Source organism: Mesoplodon bidens, assembly GCF_964165515.1.
Source record: "Mesoplodon bidens genome assembly, chromosome: 18".
In the NCBI taxonomy this organism is placed as follows: domain Eukaryota; kingdom Metazoa; phylum Chordata; class Mammalia; order Artiodactyla; family Ziphiidae; genus Mesoplodon; species Mesoplodon bidens.
In genome coordinates, this window is record NC_138175.1 from 5,310,046 (window position 1) to 5,327,662 (window position 17,617).

The 17,617-nt window shown below is 51.3% G+C and overlaps 1 protein-coding gene across 1 annotated transcript; it reads left to right on the top strand.

The window, feature by feature from the left end:
• Nucleotides 1-3,951: 3,951 nt before the first annotated feature.
• On the top strand, nucleotides 3,952-15,766 carry KCNG4 (potassium voltage-gated channel modifier subfamily G member 4; the record flags this gene model as incomplete). The annotated part of the gene is made up of 2 exons (XM_081216375.1): nucleotides 3,952-4,692; nucleotides 14,996-15,766. 2 exons carry the CDS (start codon nucleotides 3,952-3,954, stop codon nucleotides 15,764-15,766), a joined length of 1,512 nt encoding a protein of 503 aa, XP_081072501.1.
• Nucleotides 15,767-17,617: the final 1,851 nt, after the last annotated feature.

Genomic DNA, 17,617 nt, shown 5'->3' on the forward strand with positions numbered 1-17,617 from the left:
GGGTCTCTTGTGGGTGACTTCTTAAGATAATAATCATAATAACAGCAAGCACTTAAATGGGACTTGCTTGGCCCCAGACACTCTTCTTCTTCTTGCTTGCCTTATAAATGTAAATTGACATGTTCAATACCCATAACAAACCAATAGGTAGGTTCAATCATCTTTATTTCACAGATGAGGGAATTGAGGCACAGAGAGGTTAAGAAGCTTGCTGAAGGTCACACAGCAGGGACGTGGTAAATTGTTGATTGGAACCCATGCACTCCAGATCCAAAGAGAACTGAGAGGTAGGGGAACAGGTTGGGGGAGATTTGGCCAGAGATGTTAAATCGAGATAAGTAATAAAGAGCTGGGGGAGGTGGGGAGACAGAGAGAGAGAGGAGGGGAAAAAGCCAGCAGGAGCTGGAAAGGTGATTTTGGTATCTCGTTTATGAGAGGTGCTGGAGCAGCTGTGAGGTCTGAGAGAGCTGGGGAGTCAGGTGAAGGGGGGAGAGCGTCTCCATTACTAACAGGCGCCCTGGGGGCTCTTGGAGTGGGCGGAGTGTGGTGACTGGGCCTTGCAGGGCCACAGCAATGATTTGGGTTACACTTATAGACGCACTATGGGAAACCGATCTGATTGAAGCTGCCATGGTGAGGCAGAATCTCATCCCTCCCTGCCCTCTTCTTTGTCACCCCCCCCCAATTCCAGGCCCCTTGGTCATTCATGCAGAACCCTCAGGTTTCAGGCAATACCCTTTGCAAAGTGCTACCCTAGACCGGCTCCATTCCATCAGCCTCTCTGCTCCTGCCTGGATTCCTCCCACTGCCCCGGCTGCAGAGAGCCCACGGAGGTCCCCCCACTCCTGCCACCCGCCTCCAGGTAGCTTCGGAAGACTCAAGCTTGGACTTCCTCACTTCCAGATCCTTGCACCAGAACCCGGAGTCTCTGTTAAGTGCACATTCCAACCAGCAAGGTGACTTGAGCAAGCCTCTTCCCTAGACCGCCAGGCCTCATCTGCAAAATGGAGCTGATAATAATAACTCCATTTTGGAAGCCAAGAGATTGGGCCTCAGAACCTCTTAAGAAAATTAGGAAGAGCCAGTGTACACGGAGCACCTACTTGAGAAGATGCTTTTGCAATTTTCGCCGTCACCACTTCCACTGTACTCATTTGACCAGGGAGAAAACTGAGGCCCAGAGAGGTGAAGTGACTGCCCAAGGACACACAGCAAGGCAGTGCAGAGCTGAAGCCAGGACGCAGGCCCTAGAACTGGGCCTCTTCCTCTTTGTCCCGACCATGCTGTCAAACCCACAGAAGGAGGCTGTCCTGTGCCTTCTGGCGTGACTCTCCCCAAAACCCCTCTCCTTCTCATATATTTTACAAACAAGGAAACTGAGGCTCAGAGGCACAAAGTCACCCATCCAAGGCCACCCATCCACTTACATGGGAGCCAGAGATCCAGGTGTGTACGACTCCAAGCTCACACCACTTCCCAGTCCATCACGCAGCCTCCGGGACTCCCACCCAGCGCTCGGATGCTGGGTTTCTCTGCACCTGTCCCAGGCCTGGGCTAGTTAAAAGCAGTTCCTCCTGAAGCCTCAACCTGAGCACCCCCCATCATCAGCACATCCCAAGGAGCTTCCGGGATGCCTGGGACAGGTAGCTGCAGACGCCCCAGCCCTAAGTTGCCCTCCGCTCCTTCTGAGTTTTGCTCCTCCTTGGAAGGGAGGGCGGACAGCTGTCCTTGCCTTCCAGGCGGTTGGCAGAGCGCGGCTGCTCCTGCCTGCTGCCTGGCTGATGGAGAGATTATTTCTAAGCCCTTCCCATCCTCCCACCCCCTTCTCTTGCAGGACCACACTGGCTTTCCCGGTGGGACTCAGAGTGCAGGGCCCACCGCTGAAGCAGGACAGCTGGCCAGGCTCCCTCCCAGCACGAACCCCTCAGACCCTCACCTCTCATGGGGAAAAGGGATTCTGGGAAAGGGGATTTGAAAAAAACCCACCCCACTCCTCTCCTGGGCTTTTCTGCAGCTGCTGGAGAGAGAGCTGCAGAATGAACGGACTTCTGCTTTCTGAAGGAGGCAAGGAGAGGAAGGTTGAAAACTAACTCTGCCAGAAACTGCTGTGTTCGGGCTTTTTCTTTGCTCCTCCTTCATCTTCACCACAAACCTGTCTCTTCCCTGGGCATCGAGACATGGGCTCCTCTTGCCCGGCAGAGAAACAGCTGGAAAGAGGCTCCCTGAGACAGGAGGGTGAGTTACACTTCGGGGGAAGAAGTTAGTGATTGCTGCAGTGGCAGGGGGAGCGGATTGCAGGGTGCTCTGAAACATCCTTTGTCAAAGCATTGTTTTGAGTGAACACCTTTCCCACGCTCTGAAAGGAGGTTTGTGTGCTGGCTATTTCTGGGGGGCAGTGGGTTGCCAAGTTGGGTTTGTGCAGTGAATTCAGAAAGAGCAGTTTGGGGGGTTCTAGGAAGAGCCCCCGGCTGGGAGACAGAGTCCCTGGTTGCACTGGGACTCGCTGTGTGACCTTGGATGAGTCACTTCAGCTCTCTGGCTCTGCGTCTTTTCACCCGGAAAACAAGAACGCTTGGGAAGCGGCTCCCCTGATTTCAAAATACTCTTCTTTCTGCAGGCTGCTCATCGTTCTCTGGCCGTACATTGTAAACGAAGTAATGCACGCAGAATAACAGGCTATTGTGTGGCGAGCAAGTGTGAAATGCATCGGCTGTGATTCAACTCTTCGCTGTCTGCTGGAACCCAACTGGCTCTGAAATTGAGAGGAACTTTTATTTCCATTCAGCTGATGAGTTTTTCTCTTGATTGGAGTGCATCTTGGAATGTAAGGTTATGGATGCTTTGGAAACAGCTCTGGCTAGAATGAATAGCACAGGAAACAGTTGCGGGAGGCTGAGGATGAGAAATATTGTGGTAATGATTTCCTTTAATGCATGGGCTAAATCTAAAACCCTTCCCTGTAAGTCAAGCATCCCAAATAGGTCTGAAATGGAGACAGCATTAGAGGCCCCTTCATTTCACAGATAATGAGACCGAGGCCCAGAGAGGGGGAGTAACTGACTCAAGGTCACACAGCAAGGTGGCTGAGGAAAGCACCCAATGAACACGGAGGAGTGCTCTCATTGATAGCAAAGTCCTCTAAGTGGGAAAGCAAATAAGAGGGCTTAGGTGATCGTTGTGGAGCTTCTCCTGGGAGTCAGACACTGTGCCACATACAGTTCCTCGTTACTTAACTTTTCTGGGCCTCAATTTCCTCATCTGTAGAATGGGTGTACTAATGTCTACCTCATGGGGTTGTTGAGATGAGTTAACATAAGAGAGTCATGTGGGTCAGTGCCTGCCATGTCAGAAGCGTCTAGAAGTGTTCTTAATATACACGTCACGTGTATTACTGCACATAACCCTCACTGTGTCCAGTGAGGTGGGCACTCAAACTACCCTAGCTGTGCAGATGAAGCAAAGGGCTGAGAGAGGCTGAGAAACCTATCTGGGGTGGCAGTCCATAAGGGATCGCAACCTAGCAGTGAACTTGGCAAAGTTTTACACCCTAAGCTCTGTTTTCAACAACCGTACTTTGCAAAGTTGGGACGAGTCTTGTCATTGCCATAATGAGGCTGAGATCAGAGAGGTTAAGCTACATGCCCAAGACCACACAGCCTGAAAGTGACACAGCTGTTCCAGGGAGATTCTTCTGAGATATAAATAAATGCTCTATCAGGGAAGGGATGTCATCATCATCTCTTTTTGTTCACTGATAGATCCCAAGTGCATAGTAGTAGGTGCTCGGTAAATCTGTGTTGGATGGAAGATTAAAAGAATAAGTGATGCAGGTGCAGTTGCAGGAAAGCAGACATGAGGAGATGCTGTCTAGGACTCTGCCCTGAGACTGATGTCTCCCCTGTTCTCTTGCTTTTGTCCCTTTCCGGCGCCAGGACGTGTTCGGTGATACCCATGCCTTCCAGAGACAGGGGCCTGCATCCCGGACACCATCACCTTGGCTCCTGCGGCCCTTTGAGTCAGTTCTTGACACGCCCCGTGGAGCCCCCGGCCATCAAGGGCATTTACTACCGCAGGGCCCGGAAGCTGGGAACGCAGGACGCCTCCTGGACGTCGGACCTGAAGAAGGAGATGCTGGTCAACGTGGGGGGCAAGCGGTACCTCCTTCCGTGGAGCACGCTGGACGAGTTTCCACTGAGCCGCCTGAGCAAACTCCGCTTCTGCCGGAGCCACGAGGAGATCGCGCAGCTCTGCGACGATTACGACGAGGATAACCAAGAGTTCTTCTTTGACCGCAGTCCCAGCGCCTTCGGGGTGATCGTGAGCTTCCTGGCGGCAGGCAAGCTGGTCCTGCTCCAGGAGATGTGCGTGCTGTCCTTCCAGGAGGAGCTGACCTACTGGGGGATCGAAGAAGCCAATCTGGAGACCTGCTGCCTGCAGACACTGCTGAGGAAGCTGGACGAAGTGGCCGAGCTGCGCACGGAGGAGACGCTGCAGGGGTGGGCAGCCGGCCGCCCCGCCGTGCACATGTCCCGCTGGGCACTCTTCATGAACCGGCTGCGGGACGTGGTGGAGAACCCACAGTCGGGGCTCCCCGGAAAGGTCTTTGCGTGTCTGTCCATCCTCTTCGTGGCCGCCATGGCCGTCAGCCTGTGCGTTAGCACCATGCCGGACCTGAGGGCGGAGGAGAACAAGGTGAGTGTTCCATCTCTCTCTCGGGTGTGGTGCCCAGGACCCGCGGCACTGAGGGCCCACGAAAACGTTTAATAGCGTTGCAAACAAGAAAAAAAGAGGGACTTCCCTGGCGGTCCAGTGGTTAAGACTCTGCCCTTTCAATGCAGGGGGTGTGGGTTCAATCCCTGGTCAGAGAACTAAGATCCCACATGCCACACAGCCAAAAAAAAGAGAAAGAAATGAATAGGATCCAGTGTGAGTTGTACTCATTTTCACACCAATGCAGTGGTAAAAGATAATTTTATACATTTTGTTTTGAAGAAGGAAGCACATAAAGGGCACCCATGAAAGTCATGAGGGGCCCTGCCTCTGATAGAGAGCGCCAGGCATTGACAAAGCCACCGTGGTCTTAGTGGGCTGAGCTGGCCCAGCCCGGCCTCTCCTGGCTCTGTGACCACTGGCGAATTGCTCCACCTCTCTGAGCCTCAGTTTCCTCCTCCGTAAGACGGCTGACATCACTATGAAGCTGCACACAGTCCATGCACCCATTGCATGTTAACTGAGCAGCTACTCTGTGCCAGGCACTAGACCAGGACCAGATTCCCTACCTTCTTAAGCCAACCTTCTCGTGGGCATCTCAGCTCCATTGTCAGATGAATAAACTGAGGCTCAGGCCACTTAGCTTCCTTGGAGTAACCGAGTGAAGATGCCGATGACAGCAGAGCCTCTGGCCCTTGTTCCTGAGCCTCCCAATCAGTCCCACCAGACGGGGAACTCACAGATGAGTTGATTTGGAAGTGACCCTGCCACAGGAGGCCAGGGCAGAAACATTTGCTTGCCCACTCTTGCCCTCTCTTTCTGGGAAGCTGTGGGTGAGCTGCCCACACCCACCAGGGGGCCAGATGGTCTGAGAAATGAGATAAGAATCTAACATTTTGTTGGGAAGGTTATTGGAGAGCTTCAAACTGAGAACTGGATTGTTTCCTAAGTTAAAATGTTGCTCTATAATCCTCCATGGCTCCCCATCACGTAACTTATGGAGCTTACGTTATAGCAGAGAGAGAGCCGATAAATAAAACGTATACATAAGGCAGTGCAGGCTGTATATGGTTTATAACTGGTGTCAGTTGACCTAAGTTCCCTTCTCTTAAACATATATCCCAGGGAGGATCAGAGAACTTTCCAGATAGAGAGGACTTAGATGGAGAACTAGCCAGTGCTTCACACCCGGAGTAGGGTCTCAATAAATTTTTGCTGGATAAAATGTATCTTGTTCAACCTATTAATATTTTGTCCTAAAGAAAACCAACCAAAATGTTTTGAGTTTCGAACAGCTTTCTCCCCACAGAGAGGACTATAGCTCTAATTGTAGGCATTTTTTTCATTCTTTAGCACGAAATCATGTAATTTAATAGCCTGCTTGTTCACAGAAATATTTACATGTGGATGCTGCAATAAAAAGATTAGGACAAAGTAAGGGGCTTCCGTCCCCTGTCCCCTAAGGGTGCCCTTGATCCCCGTTGCTGAGGAAGGACCCCTGGATTTTTCAAAGCCTGTTCCCCTTAGGGATGGATTTTCAGGGCTCCAGGATTTAGACTGTGCACAGGGACAAGCTCTTTTCAAAGCCTGATGCTTTGAAAATTACGCAGGGTATGAACACAGGTTGGTATAACAGGGACTTGGAAAATTAAATCAGAGGTGGGTAAGAGGCCCGCAGAACCGGGGAATCAGGCAGCCATTTCTACTCATGGGACAAGGGAGGTGATTCCCCCCGGTCCAGTTGCAACCTCTGTGCAACTGTGAAGCCACCCCTGGGTGCTCTGTTCAGAGAGGGGCTGGGAGATGCAGCCCTCCAAAAAAATGTGTGTCTATTTCGATGGTAATTCAGAGAACCTGGAGGCTGAGGACCAGGCGGGCTTCGTTCTTTCAAACTGCGCTCTTACATTTACATAAAAAGATGATGTTCTTTCCTGGCCACACGTGCCTGGTATTTCGTATTTGTCCTCTGGGACATCAGTCTGAAAGCAGCGATTCAGCACCGACTGCAAAGCTGGACAGCTACTTCTGGGGACAGGAAGTGCCCAAGAGGCGTGAGGGTTCAAGTCATCCTGAGGGGATGTGACTTGCAGAACACCTCCATCAGACATGGAAGAGGTGTCACGCAGGGTTGGAGAATTAGCACACCTGTGAAGAAAGCATTTTCCTTGCCCTTAATTCTTCTAGCTTCTTACAGCAACAGCCCTTGAGTAAACTTGGCGGTTGGGGTGCAAGGTCTGTGCCCGAGATTGCAAATTAAAATGGAGGAAGCAGGAGGCATTGTGGATAGGAAAGACCAAGCCAAGTGCCTAAGCACCTCTAGAAGCATTCAGACTCTGTTGGGTTCCCTGGCGGAGCTCATCCCAGAAGGGATGAGAGAACTGATGCTTATTATGTGCCCTTCAGGAGGCTGGCATTTGACAGGATGGACTTAATCCTTGTAACAGCTTTGGGAAGTGAATACCACTTCTACCCCCATTTTACAGATGAGGAAACTGAGGCTCAGGGAAGCTTGTTATCACTTTCCTAAGTTCAAAGTTAGTAAGTGGCAGAGCCAAGATTTGAGCTCACCTCTGCCTGGCTCTAAAACCTGACCCCTTGCACCACTTCTCCCGATGCTCGGCCCTCTACCTGTAGGCTAGACCCTCAGCCTCAATGGCACTTAGCATTTCTAAGGCATCTGGACTTTGTGAAGCGCTTCTCTGTCCAGGGTAATGGTTCTGAGTGCTGACGCCCTGGATTTGAATCTTGGCCTCATCCTTCATGAGCTCAATGATCTCAGAAAAGTAACTTAACTTCTCTGAGCCTCAGTTTCCTTATCTGTAAAATGGGGATGCTATTAGCCCTTTCCTCAGGGGGTTATGGTGAGGATTAAAAGAGTAATTCGTGTAAAGTGATTGGAACAAAGCCGACACACGGGAAGTGCTCAAAAAATGTTAGTCATCATCATTATTCACTTATCAGGTACTAGTTAACAGGAAGTCACCACATTTATCCTTTTATTCATTCATCAACAGTCACGGAGTGCCTACAAAGTCTATTCTTCTAGATGCTGCAGATAAGACAAATTTCTCACTTTCTTGGAGCTTATATCCTGAGCATCCCAGCTCTATTTTTTAAATTGAGGTGAAATTCACATAACATACAATTAACCATCTTAAAGTGAACAATTCAGTGGCATTTAGTACATTCTCAAGGTTGTGCAGCCAACACCTCTATCAGGTTCCAATACATTTCCAAAAGAAAACCCTGGACCAATCAGGCAGCCGCTCCGCACCCCCACCCTCAGCCCCTGGCAACCACCAGTCTGCTTTCCATCTCTGTGTCCCTATTCCAGACACTTCATATAATGGAATCATACAATATGTGGCCTTTTGTTTCTGGCTTCATTCACTCCACATAACGTGTTCAAGGTTCATCTGTGTTGTAGCCTATGTCAGTACTTCATTCCTTTTTAGGGCTGAGTAATATTCCACTGTCTGTAAATGCCACGATGTGTTTATCCATCCACCCAGTGATCGATTCCTCAGGTTCTTTGCTTCCCTCCACCCGAGTCCTCTACCAGGGCTGTCACCCCTGCCACTTAGCCCTAGCGCCCTTTCCTTGTAGCCCTTGCCTGGCCTCTCTGTTGGTCAGAGCACCTTGTCCCCCCTCTGGGGGAGTCAGAAGGTCACCAGGCTGCTACAGCTGAACACATGGTCCTTTTCTCTTGACCTTTCTCTTCCTCCTTACTGCTGCTACCTGGCTCTGCCCTCGGACGAGTCACTCTGTTTCTCTATGCCTCTGTTTCCTCACCTATAAATGAGGATAATGACAGCACCTGCTCAGAGGGAGGCACCAGGACTGGCGGTCTATTTATGATGTGCCGTGGCTCTTTTTACCCACCTTGGGGATTCGCTCGTGCCCCTCCCGCCTGCACATCTGCTTTGTTCCTCAAACTCTCTCCCAGCTCCGTGGGACCCCTGGGGACAAGCACAGGCACATGCTCTCATATCCCCTCCTGTTCTAGCTTCTACTTCTGCCCAGAGGTTTGCTTGGGACTTCGGGGATGCTGCGAAGGGACGCACTCTGGATTGCATCCGTGCAAAGTGCACTGGATGAGAGCAGAGCCTCGGTGCGGCTGGGGGTGGGATGGCGGGGCTCCGCTTCCCCCGCCCCCTTGTGCCCCGTGCTGTGCTTTCCGCGTCTCGCTGGGATGGGGAAGGAAGGAAAGCACAGAGAGATTTTTTTTTTTTTTACAGAGAGACTTTTAAAGACCTGGTGGAACCACTGGGGGCCCTTGATGGAACAATTCCCTCCTGGCGCGGGTGCAGCTCACCTTTGGGGCTGCAATTCCCTCCCACTCCTCCCCGCCTTTGATAAAAAGTCTTGTGCTGGGGCTTCCCTGGTGGCGCAGTGGTTGAGAGTCCGCCTGCCGGTGCAGGGGACACGGGTTCGTGCCCCGGTCTGGGAGGATCCCACATGCCACGGAGCGGCTGGGCCCGTGAGCCATGGCCGCTGAGCCTGCGCGTTCGGAGCCTGTGCTCCGCAACGGGAGAGGCCACAGCAGTGAGAGGCCCGCGTACCGCAAAAAAAAAAAAAAAAGTCTCATTCTGGAGCCAGTGTCTCCTCCTACCTGGCCCTTTCTTGGATCATGGATCAGCTCCATAGAGAACTGCCTTCTCTGTAGCTTCTCTGTGTTCAGTGACATTTGGTAATGGCTTTATGGAATTCTTCTTAACCTGTTTTGGGAGTTTGTGGAGGGGGAGTTGTTCCCTGCCCCCTGCCCCCTGCTGAGTCTCCCTATATCCCAGCCAACAAGCACTAGTCCCCATTTCCTGGATGGTCCCCCCTTTCCTGAGTATACATACTTCATGCTGTCCCTCCCACCTCACCACGCTCCCCTGGTCTCTGTGCGTCCAATTCCTAGCACCCCCCCCTCAGAGCCCCCATGTGCCAGGGTTGGGGAGTCCAGGTGGCTAGGACGAGGGAGCCAAGGGTAGGGGCAGGGCTGGGGAGGAGGGACTGCGGCTCAAGGTGAGGGCAACAAGGGAGAGGATCGTGGAAGGGGCCTGAATGAGGGGAGGATGGCAGAGAGACCTGGCTCTCGGGGAGAGGCATGAGTCAGCACCACCAGGTACCGGGAGGGCGAGGACAGAGGCCAGTGCCAGAGGCACAAATGATTTCACAGCCAGGAGGAAGGAAAGGGAGGGAACTGGGTGGAACTGCTGAATGGGGCAGTGGGACCAGCACTGAGCTAAGCGGGTAAGACGTGGCCGATTCTGGCCTCATTCCCAAAGAGGGAGATGGCAGGCATTGCTGTGAGAGAGACAGAGGGTGCGGGGGAGGCTCCAAGGTCAAGACTTTGGCCCTGAGTCCCTCCCAGATGGAACTTCTAGAACTGGCCCTAGCTGCACCTGCAGCCATCTGCTGGACAGCCTGTCCAGATGGTCCCTCAGGGACAATGGCTTTGTCTTCAGAAAGCCCTGGCCTCCCTCTGACCCCAGAGCCCTTCAGAGTAGCTCTGCTTTGGAGCTTCAGGAAAGGATGGGGCAAGGCTGCGGACCTCACTCCCTGCCTCACCCAGACTGACTTGGCCACTCAGACTCAAACTCGAGGTTCTTTTTTATTAAGATATAATTCATACCCTCAAATATTCAAGTGCACAAATCAGTGATTTTTAGTATACAGTAATGCAACCATCCCCACTAATTCCATAACGTTTTCATCACCCTATAAAGCAACACTGCACACACTTCCAATTATTCCCCATCCCCTCCCCGCCCCCATCCCACCAGCCCCAGGCAACTGCGAACATACTTTCTATCTTCATGAACTTGCCTTTTCTGGGCATTTTATAGATATGGAATCATACAACATATGGTCTTTATGTTGGCTTCTTTCACTGAGCATAAGGTTTTCAAGGCTCATCTGCTTTGTAGCACATGTCAGGACTTCCTTTTTATGGCTGAATAATATTCCAACATATAGAGAGATCATATTTTGTTTATTCATTCATCCGTTGGTGGGCATTTGGCTTGTTTCCACTTGTTGGCTGTTATCAGTCACACTGTTGCAGACCTTCACGGACACGTTTTTGTGTGGATGTGTGTTTTCAGTTCCTTCGGGTGTATACTTAGGAGAGGAATTGCTTGGTCATATAGCAAATGTATGTTTAAGTTTTCTGAGGGACCGCCCACCTGTTTTCCACAGCGGCTGTACCAATCTACATTCCCACCAGCAATGTCTGGGAGGTTCCAATTTCTGGACATCCTCACCAACACTTGTTTTTCTTATTGTTGGTTTACTATATCATATTAGTTTCAGGTATACAACAGAGTGATTCGATATTTTTGTATCTTATACTCGATTTAAAGATATTATAAAATACTGGCTGTATTCCCTGTGCTGTACATTACATGCTTGTATCTTATTTATTCTATACCTAGTAGTCTGTACCACTTAATCCCCTTTTCCTAAGACTTGTTACTTTTTGTCCTTATAATCACAGCCATCCTAGTGAGTGTGGAGTGGTATCTCATTGTGGTGTTGATTTCCAACTCTGATTTAAAAACAAAAGCAAAAACAAAAAATCTTTTCCGGATGGAAAATTTGGAGCATTTACAAAGTAAATAGAATAATCTAATGAACCCCCAGTAAGTACCCATGTCTCAGCTTTCACGATTGTCCACAGTCTGCCATTCTGGTCCTCTCTCTCTCTCCACCCCCTCCCACCCCCAGTCATTTAGCACCATGATCATTCATTTTATATTTACAGTTTTATGGGTGAAATTTACATACACTGAAATGCACAAGTCTTAGCTGTCCAATGTAACAAATGGGGCACACCCACAGCCCTGTTTAATATGGATATTCCCATCACCCCAGAATGTTCTTTCAGGTCCGTTTGTGGTCTTCTCTACCCCATCCAGAGGCAGCCACTCTTTTGGTGATTCTGTCCACCTCAGGTGAGTTTTGCCCGCTCTTGGACTTCACCTGGATGGAAACATAGCCCCACATCCATCTGTGACATTCATCCATGCTCTCATACCGTTCACCCCTCGGGCCTTCCTGGGGCTGGTCATGTTTCTCTTCATTGCAGGAAGGAATCAGAGCACGCCTCATTCGCGGTGACAAGCCCCTCAGGGGGGTGACCAAGCATCCCGGTTTGCCCAGGACTGAGGGGAAGTTCTGGTGACCTGGGATTGTCTGTTGCTCAACCTGGAAAGTTCTGGGCAAACCAGGATGAGTTGTTCATCCTACCTACAGAATACAACCAGAAACTTCCTCAGAGAGAGGGTGACTTTTTTCTTTCCTTCCATTCTAGTTTTCTTCAAATATTGCCTGGCCTGGGAATTATTTTCTCAGCTCGAACCCCATAAACCCCTGCCATTGCAATGCTAGCCGCTAACAGGGCATTTCTCTGAGGACCATTGCTGGGAGGTTGGTTTAGGCTGCAGAGCGGAGCAGCAATGCAGGGGGTGACTCGGCAGAGCACTTGTTGCAGGGCAGGGAGGTGGCCGGTGGGAGGTGGGTGGTGCATGCCTGGAACATCCAAAAGCCAGCACCAGAGGCAAAGGGAGGAAGGACCCACAGGGCCTCCTCTGCCTCCCAGGAGTCACTTTCCTGAGCTATTGGGTCACTGGTCTGGGAAGACTATTCCCAGGCCACACAAGGCTCTTACGCCAGAGAAAAAAAACTCCCAGAATGTCAGTGATGAAAGAGGCCTTATCGAGAGAATCTGGCCCAGAGGCTGAAAAACTTCCAGGTGCCTCTGAGTCAACAGGAGGCCTTGCCAAAAAGCAGATTCCTGGGCCTCACTCCAGGGCTTTGATTTGTGATGGGGGCCCCAGAATCCACATTTGTAACAAGCACTCTGGGGCATTCTGATGCAGGGCTTATGAATCAGCTTTGAGAAATACTGATTCTGTTCCACCCTCTTCATCAGAAACTAAAGCACAGAGAGCGGCAGTGACCACGGAAAAGTCACACAGGAAGTTTGTAGCAGGACTGAGGAATCAGGATCCAAAACTCCTGAGCCTTCCAGAATCCTGAAGCAAACCCCAGGCAGTCATGGCAAAGACCTCTAGTGTGTTGGAGAATTTCCTCAGCCTCCTGTAAAATCCAGGATAGGAGAAGGATAGTTAACCTTTAAACAGACCAGGCAGGCTATGTCTGCAACCAGTGAATCATCTCATACGGGTAGCTACAATGTTTCATGTACCTGCAGATGCAGCAGCCTGCTAACTTCTTTACCTGCGTCATTTCCATTTGTCTCAACCCTCCCGAGGCAGAGAACCAGGGGAGAGAGCTACCCAACACTGGATCGGCGAATAGAGATCAGGACGGTCCAGCCTGTTTCTTTCTTCAAAGGCCAGACAAAAAGATTATTTCACTTTAGTATTCCTGTGAGCCCAGGCACTGGAAATAATTTCTTTTTCCACGTCAGAGGTTTTTAATCCAAAGAAAACTGCACTTGTCAACATCTTGCTTTTCACTCCATCAACTGGCTTTGGTCATTGGTTCACTCATCCGTCATAAGATACAGATGATAGAGATATAGACACAGATGGAGACAATATAGAGATAGATGCAGATAGAGATGTAGATGTAGATGTAGTATTTAGAGTCAGGTTCTCAACTCTAGCTCCGCATGAGAATCATTGATGGGGCTTCTGGAAAATTCTAGTGCTCAGGCTAAAACCTCGATCAAGTAAATTAGCATCTCCGGCATCCTGACCTGGACATCAGTATTTTTCAAAGCCCCCCCCCCCCAGGTGATTCTAACACGTGCAGTCAAGGCTGAGAACCACTGCACTAGACCAGAGCTTCTCCAGCCTTATTGTGCACACAAATCATTGTTAAAATGCAGATTCTGGATCCGCAGGGATGCCGTGGAGCCCAAGATTCCGTGTTTCTAACAAGTTCCCAGGGGAGGCTGATGCTTTAGGTTCCAGGGCACACTTTGAATAGCAGAGGGGCTAGCGGAAGTCTCTGTTGGGGGCAGGGGCAGGGGTGTGAATGACACAGTGAAGAACCCACTGGAGCCCCACCTGGCTGGGATCTCAGGAGGGAAATAGTTGCAATCCGCCTCACAGGGTTGCCGGTGTCCTCTCTGCCGGCCCCAGGCTCCACGCCCCCAGAGACCACGTCTGCTTCTCTAGCCCTTTACCTCCGGAGTCTAGCGTGGGACCTGGCACAAGGTGAGTCCTCCATGCAATTTTGCTGGATGAATGAATGAGGGATGGCAGGCAAAGTAGTTACAAAACAGCACATAATCTCTGGGAGACCATCTACTATGAATGTGAGCTCAGGCAAGTTATCTCAGCGCTCAGGACCATTTCCTGGGCCATAAATGAAGCCGACTGCCTGCTCACGGCATCACTGTGAGGCTTCAGTGACAGCACCAGAGCAGTGCCTGGTACACAAGAGGTGCTTATGTCATAAAGGAGAAACTTGGCTGCTCTAACCAAGGGGCCTCACGACAGAGCAGCTTTCAACACAGTAGAAGTTGGTTTCTCTCATAAAGAGGGACCGAGGCGAGTGGGCAGCTCTCATTCTGACACCCAGATTTCTTCCACCATGATGCTCATCCTTCCCAGGGCGTTGGTCCAATCTGCTGGTTCTAAGCTGGGGTGCAGGGCCATCTGGGTTGTCCTGGCTCACAGGAAGGGGAGAAAGAGTGTGCAGGAACTCACGCCAACACTGAACTCCTGGAACTGGAGGCGGCATGCATCACCTCTGTTTATATTCTGTGGGTGGGGGCTTAGTTATGTGGTCACGCTTAGCTGCAAGGGAGGCTGGAAAAGTGGTCTCTGATCTAGCTGACTGGCCATGTGCACAGCCACAACTTGAGAACTATGTAAAAAGGGGGTTTTGGTAGATGACTAAGAGTCTACAACAGGGCTCCATCGATGTATAGATAAATGATAGATAGATAGATAATATATAGAATATAGAGACCATATACTATACAAAGAATATATATAGAATATATATTTAATGTTTAATATACGCTATACTTAATATATCAGTATATTGTGATATGTATTATATAATATATATTACAGTAATATATTATGATGTGTATTATAAATATTAATATAGGATATATTAGTACATGTTAATATATTATTAATGTATATTTAATATATAAAATAGAGAATATATATTTAGTATAGAGACTCTGCATGTGGAATCGATATCGGTATCATTACAGATCTATGGAATTGCTTTTCAGTGTGGTTATTTCGCCATTTCCAATGCTGCTGCCCGTCCCCCTCTACCCTGCGTTTTGTCGCCTCTCCAGGGGGAGTGCTCGCAGAAGTGCTACTACATTTTCATCGTGGAGACCGTCTGCGTGGCCTGGTTCTCCCTGGAGTTCTGCCTGAGGTTTGTCCAGGCCCAGAACAAGTGCCAGTTCTTCCAAGGGCCCCTCAACATCATCGACATCCTGGCCATCTCCCCCTACTACGTGTCCCTCGCGGTGTCTGACGAGCCCCAGGAGGGCGGCGAGAGGCCGAGCCGGAGCTCGTACCTGGAGAAGGTGGGGCTGGCGCTGCGCGTGCTGCGGGCCCTGCGCGTCCTCTACGTGATGCGCCTCGCCCGCCACTCGCTAGGGCTGCAGACGCTGGGGCTCACGGTGCGCCGCTGCACGCGCGAGTTCGGCCTGCTCCTCCTCTTCCTCTGCGTAGCCATCACCCTCTTTTCTCCTCTGGTCTACGTGGCCGAGAATGAGTCCGGGCGAGTTCTGGAGTTCACCAGCATCCCGGCCTCCTATTGGTGGGCCGTCATCTCCATGACGACAGTGGGCTACGGAGACATGGTCCCGAGCAGCGTGCCGGGCCAGATGGTGGCCCTCAGCAGCATCCTGAGCGGGATCCTCATCATGGCCTTCCCGGCCACGTCCATCTTTCACATTTTCTCGCACTCCTACCTGGAGCTCAAGAAGCAGCAGCAGCAGCTGGAGGCTCGCTTCCGCCGCCTGCAGAGCGCGGCCCCGGCCAGTGAACGCGAACTCTTAAACGACGTCAAAGACCTGATCCTGGAGGGCCCTGCCTTGCCCATGGCATACATTTAACTCAAAAGCCCCCCCCCCTGAATATTCCAGATCTTCAGCCCATCGCCCTCGGCTTACATGAACTGGAGAACACCAGCACCTACATCATCCAGTGGTGTGTTTCTAGAGCTTGGGGGTCACTCCCAGAGCTAGGAGGGGCTTGAGGCCAAAGATGTTTGGTTGGGTGATTCTTGACCGTCCTGGCCACGACGTCCACGTCCCTTGCCGTTTCCTCTCTCCCTGCCCCTCGCTGAGCACAAGCAGGTTCACTTGCTGGGTTAGGTCTGTCTCCCTTTAATCTCGTTTCCTTCCCTGCAGTCTTCAACAGCCCAGGCTAGCTTCCAGACACCTAGAGAACCAAGCCTACAGAATTCCATTCCTCCCCGAAGACCCTCTTTCGTGGGCCAACCCACCACCAGGAACTGGAGGGTTCAGTCACTGCAAACCCTTCTGATCAGATCTCTCCACCCAGCTCCACTGGGGGTTCTAGCCAGGGTCAGTTCTGCTACTGTTCACACCACCAATGGCATTTTTCTAATGCAGCTGCCTCCCCCCAGCTCTGGAAGCTCTTAGCCGAGAAGGCAGAACTGGCCTCCACGTTAAGTCCCACAGTGGGGGATGGTGGCCTGCCACCCCTCCTGACGCACCTGGGACCTGGACAGGAGCAGCACTTGTCAGCACGGCGGGTCCTCCTTGGCCACCTGGGCTCTTGGTGAGACATCGTCCAATTATCCAGTCCTTGGCCTTGACAGAGGCTAACTCTCACAGGGCACTGCATTGTCCCTTGAGAGAACCATTCCTGCTGCTGGTTCCTCCAGCTCTGCGGGGACCTCGGCTTTCCACTCTCAGCTAAGCCACCACAGATGCAGCGTAGAAACGAGGGCAGACTTAGGATCTGCCCCTTGCCTGCTCCCCACCTCCCCTGACCCCTTGATGCCAGAGAATAGACATCCTTGGCTGATATTTAAATGAATTCATTTGCTCATCCATTCATTCATGAACAGACCCGGCCCTTTGCATCCAGAGTAGGAGGCAGAGGGAGGACCAAGTGATTAGAGATAAAAGCGGTGCATCCTGAGCAGAGAGGAAAGAGCAGTGCATTCTGGGCAGTCGGCTCACGGAGGGCTTCACAGAGACACAGGAAGGGGTTGAATGCGGAGGGCTGTTTGGGCTGTTTTGGGAGATGAAGCTGGAAAGGTGGGCTGGGATGAGATGCTGTGTAGCGGACTTGGACATTTCGGTAGATGGAGAGGCGATATTGCCGATGCTGGAGAAAGGGGTGATGTGAAAGGACTGCAGGTGTGAATGATGATGATGATGGGATGGGTTGCAGGAGGACCAGCTGGGAACAGGGAACAGTCGAGCAGGTCAGGCAAGCTATGAGGGCCTGCTTCCTCCACGTCATTAGTCATTAATCGTACAAGGTGGTGGCAGCCCTGGAGTCTCATCTTTTGTTCCCCAGCTGAGCACACCTGGGAGGGGCCTCGATGGCACCTCCCACCAGTGATTCGGCCGGGCACAGCTGCACACCGTCGGCTGTAAATCCGCTGAGAAAGAGCACGGGGTTGCAAATGGATGATGGAGAGAAGGCTGTGGACCTGTGGATCTGATGTAGTTCATGTGTAAGCGTGTTAGCATTTCATCAGCGGGGACAACTTAACGTGCTGTTTATTCATTCCACTAGTATTTAGTGCAGGCCTACTGTGTGCTGGGCACACGCCTTCCCCTGACCTCAACGCCAGGGTCGGGCTCTGGCACAGGGGGCACCCACATCAGCATCTAGCTTCAAGCTGGCCTTGATCTCGTGGGGAGCCCTCGTTCCCTTTGACTTCTCCGGGTGCACTCCCAGCTCCCAGCTGACAGGCGCACATG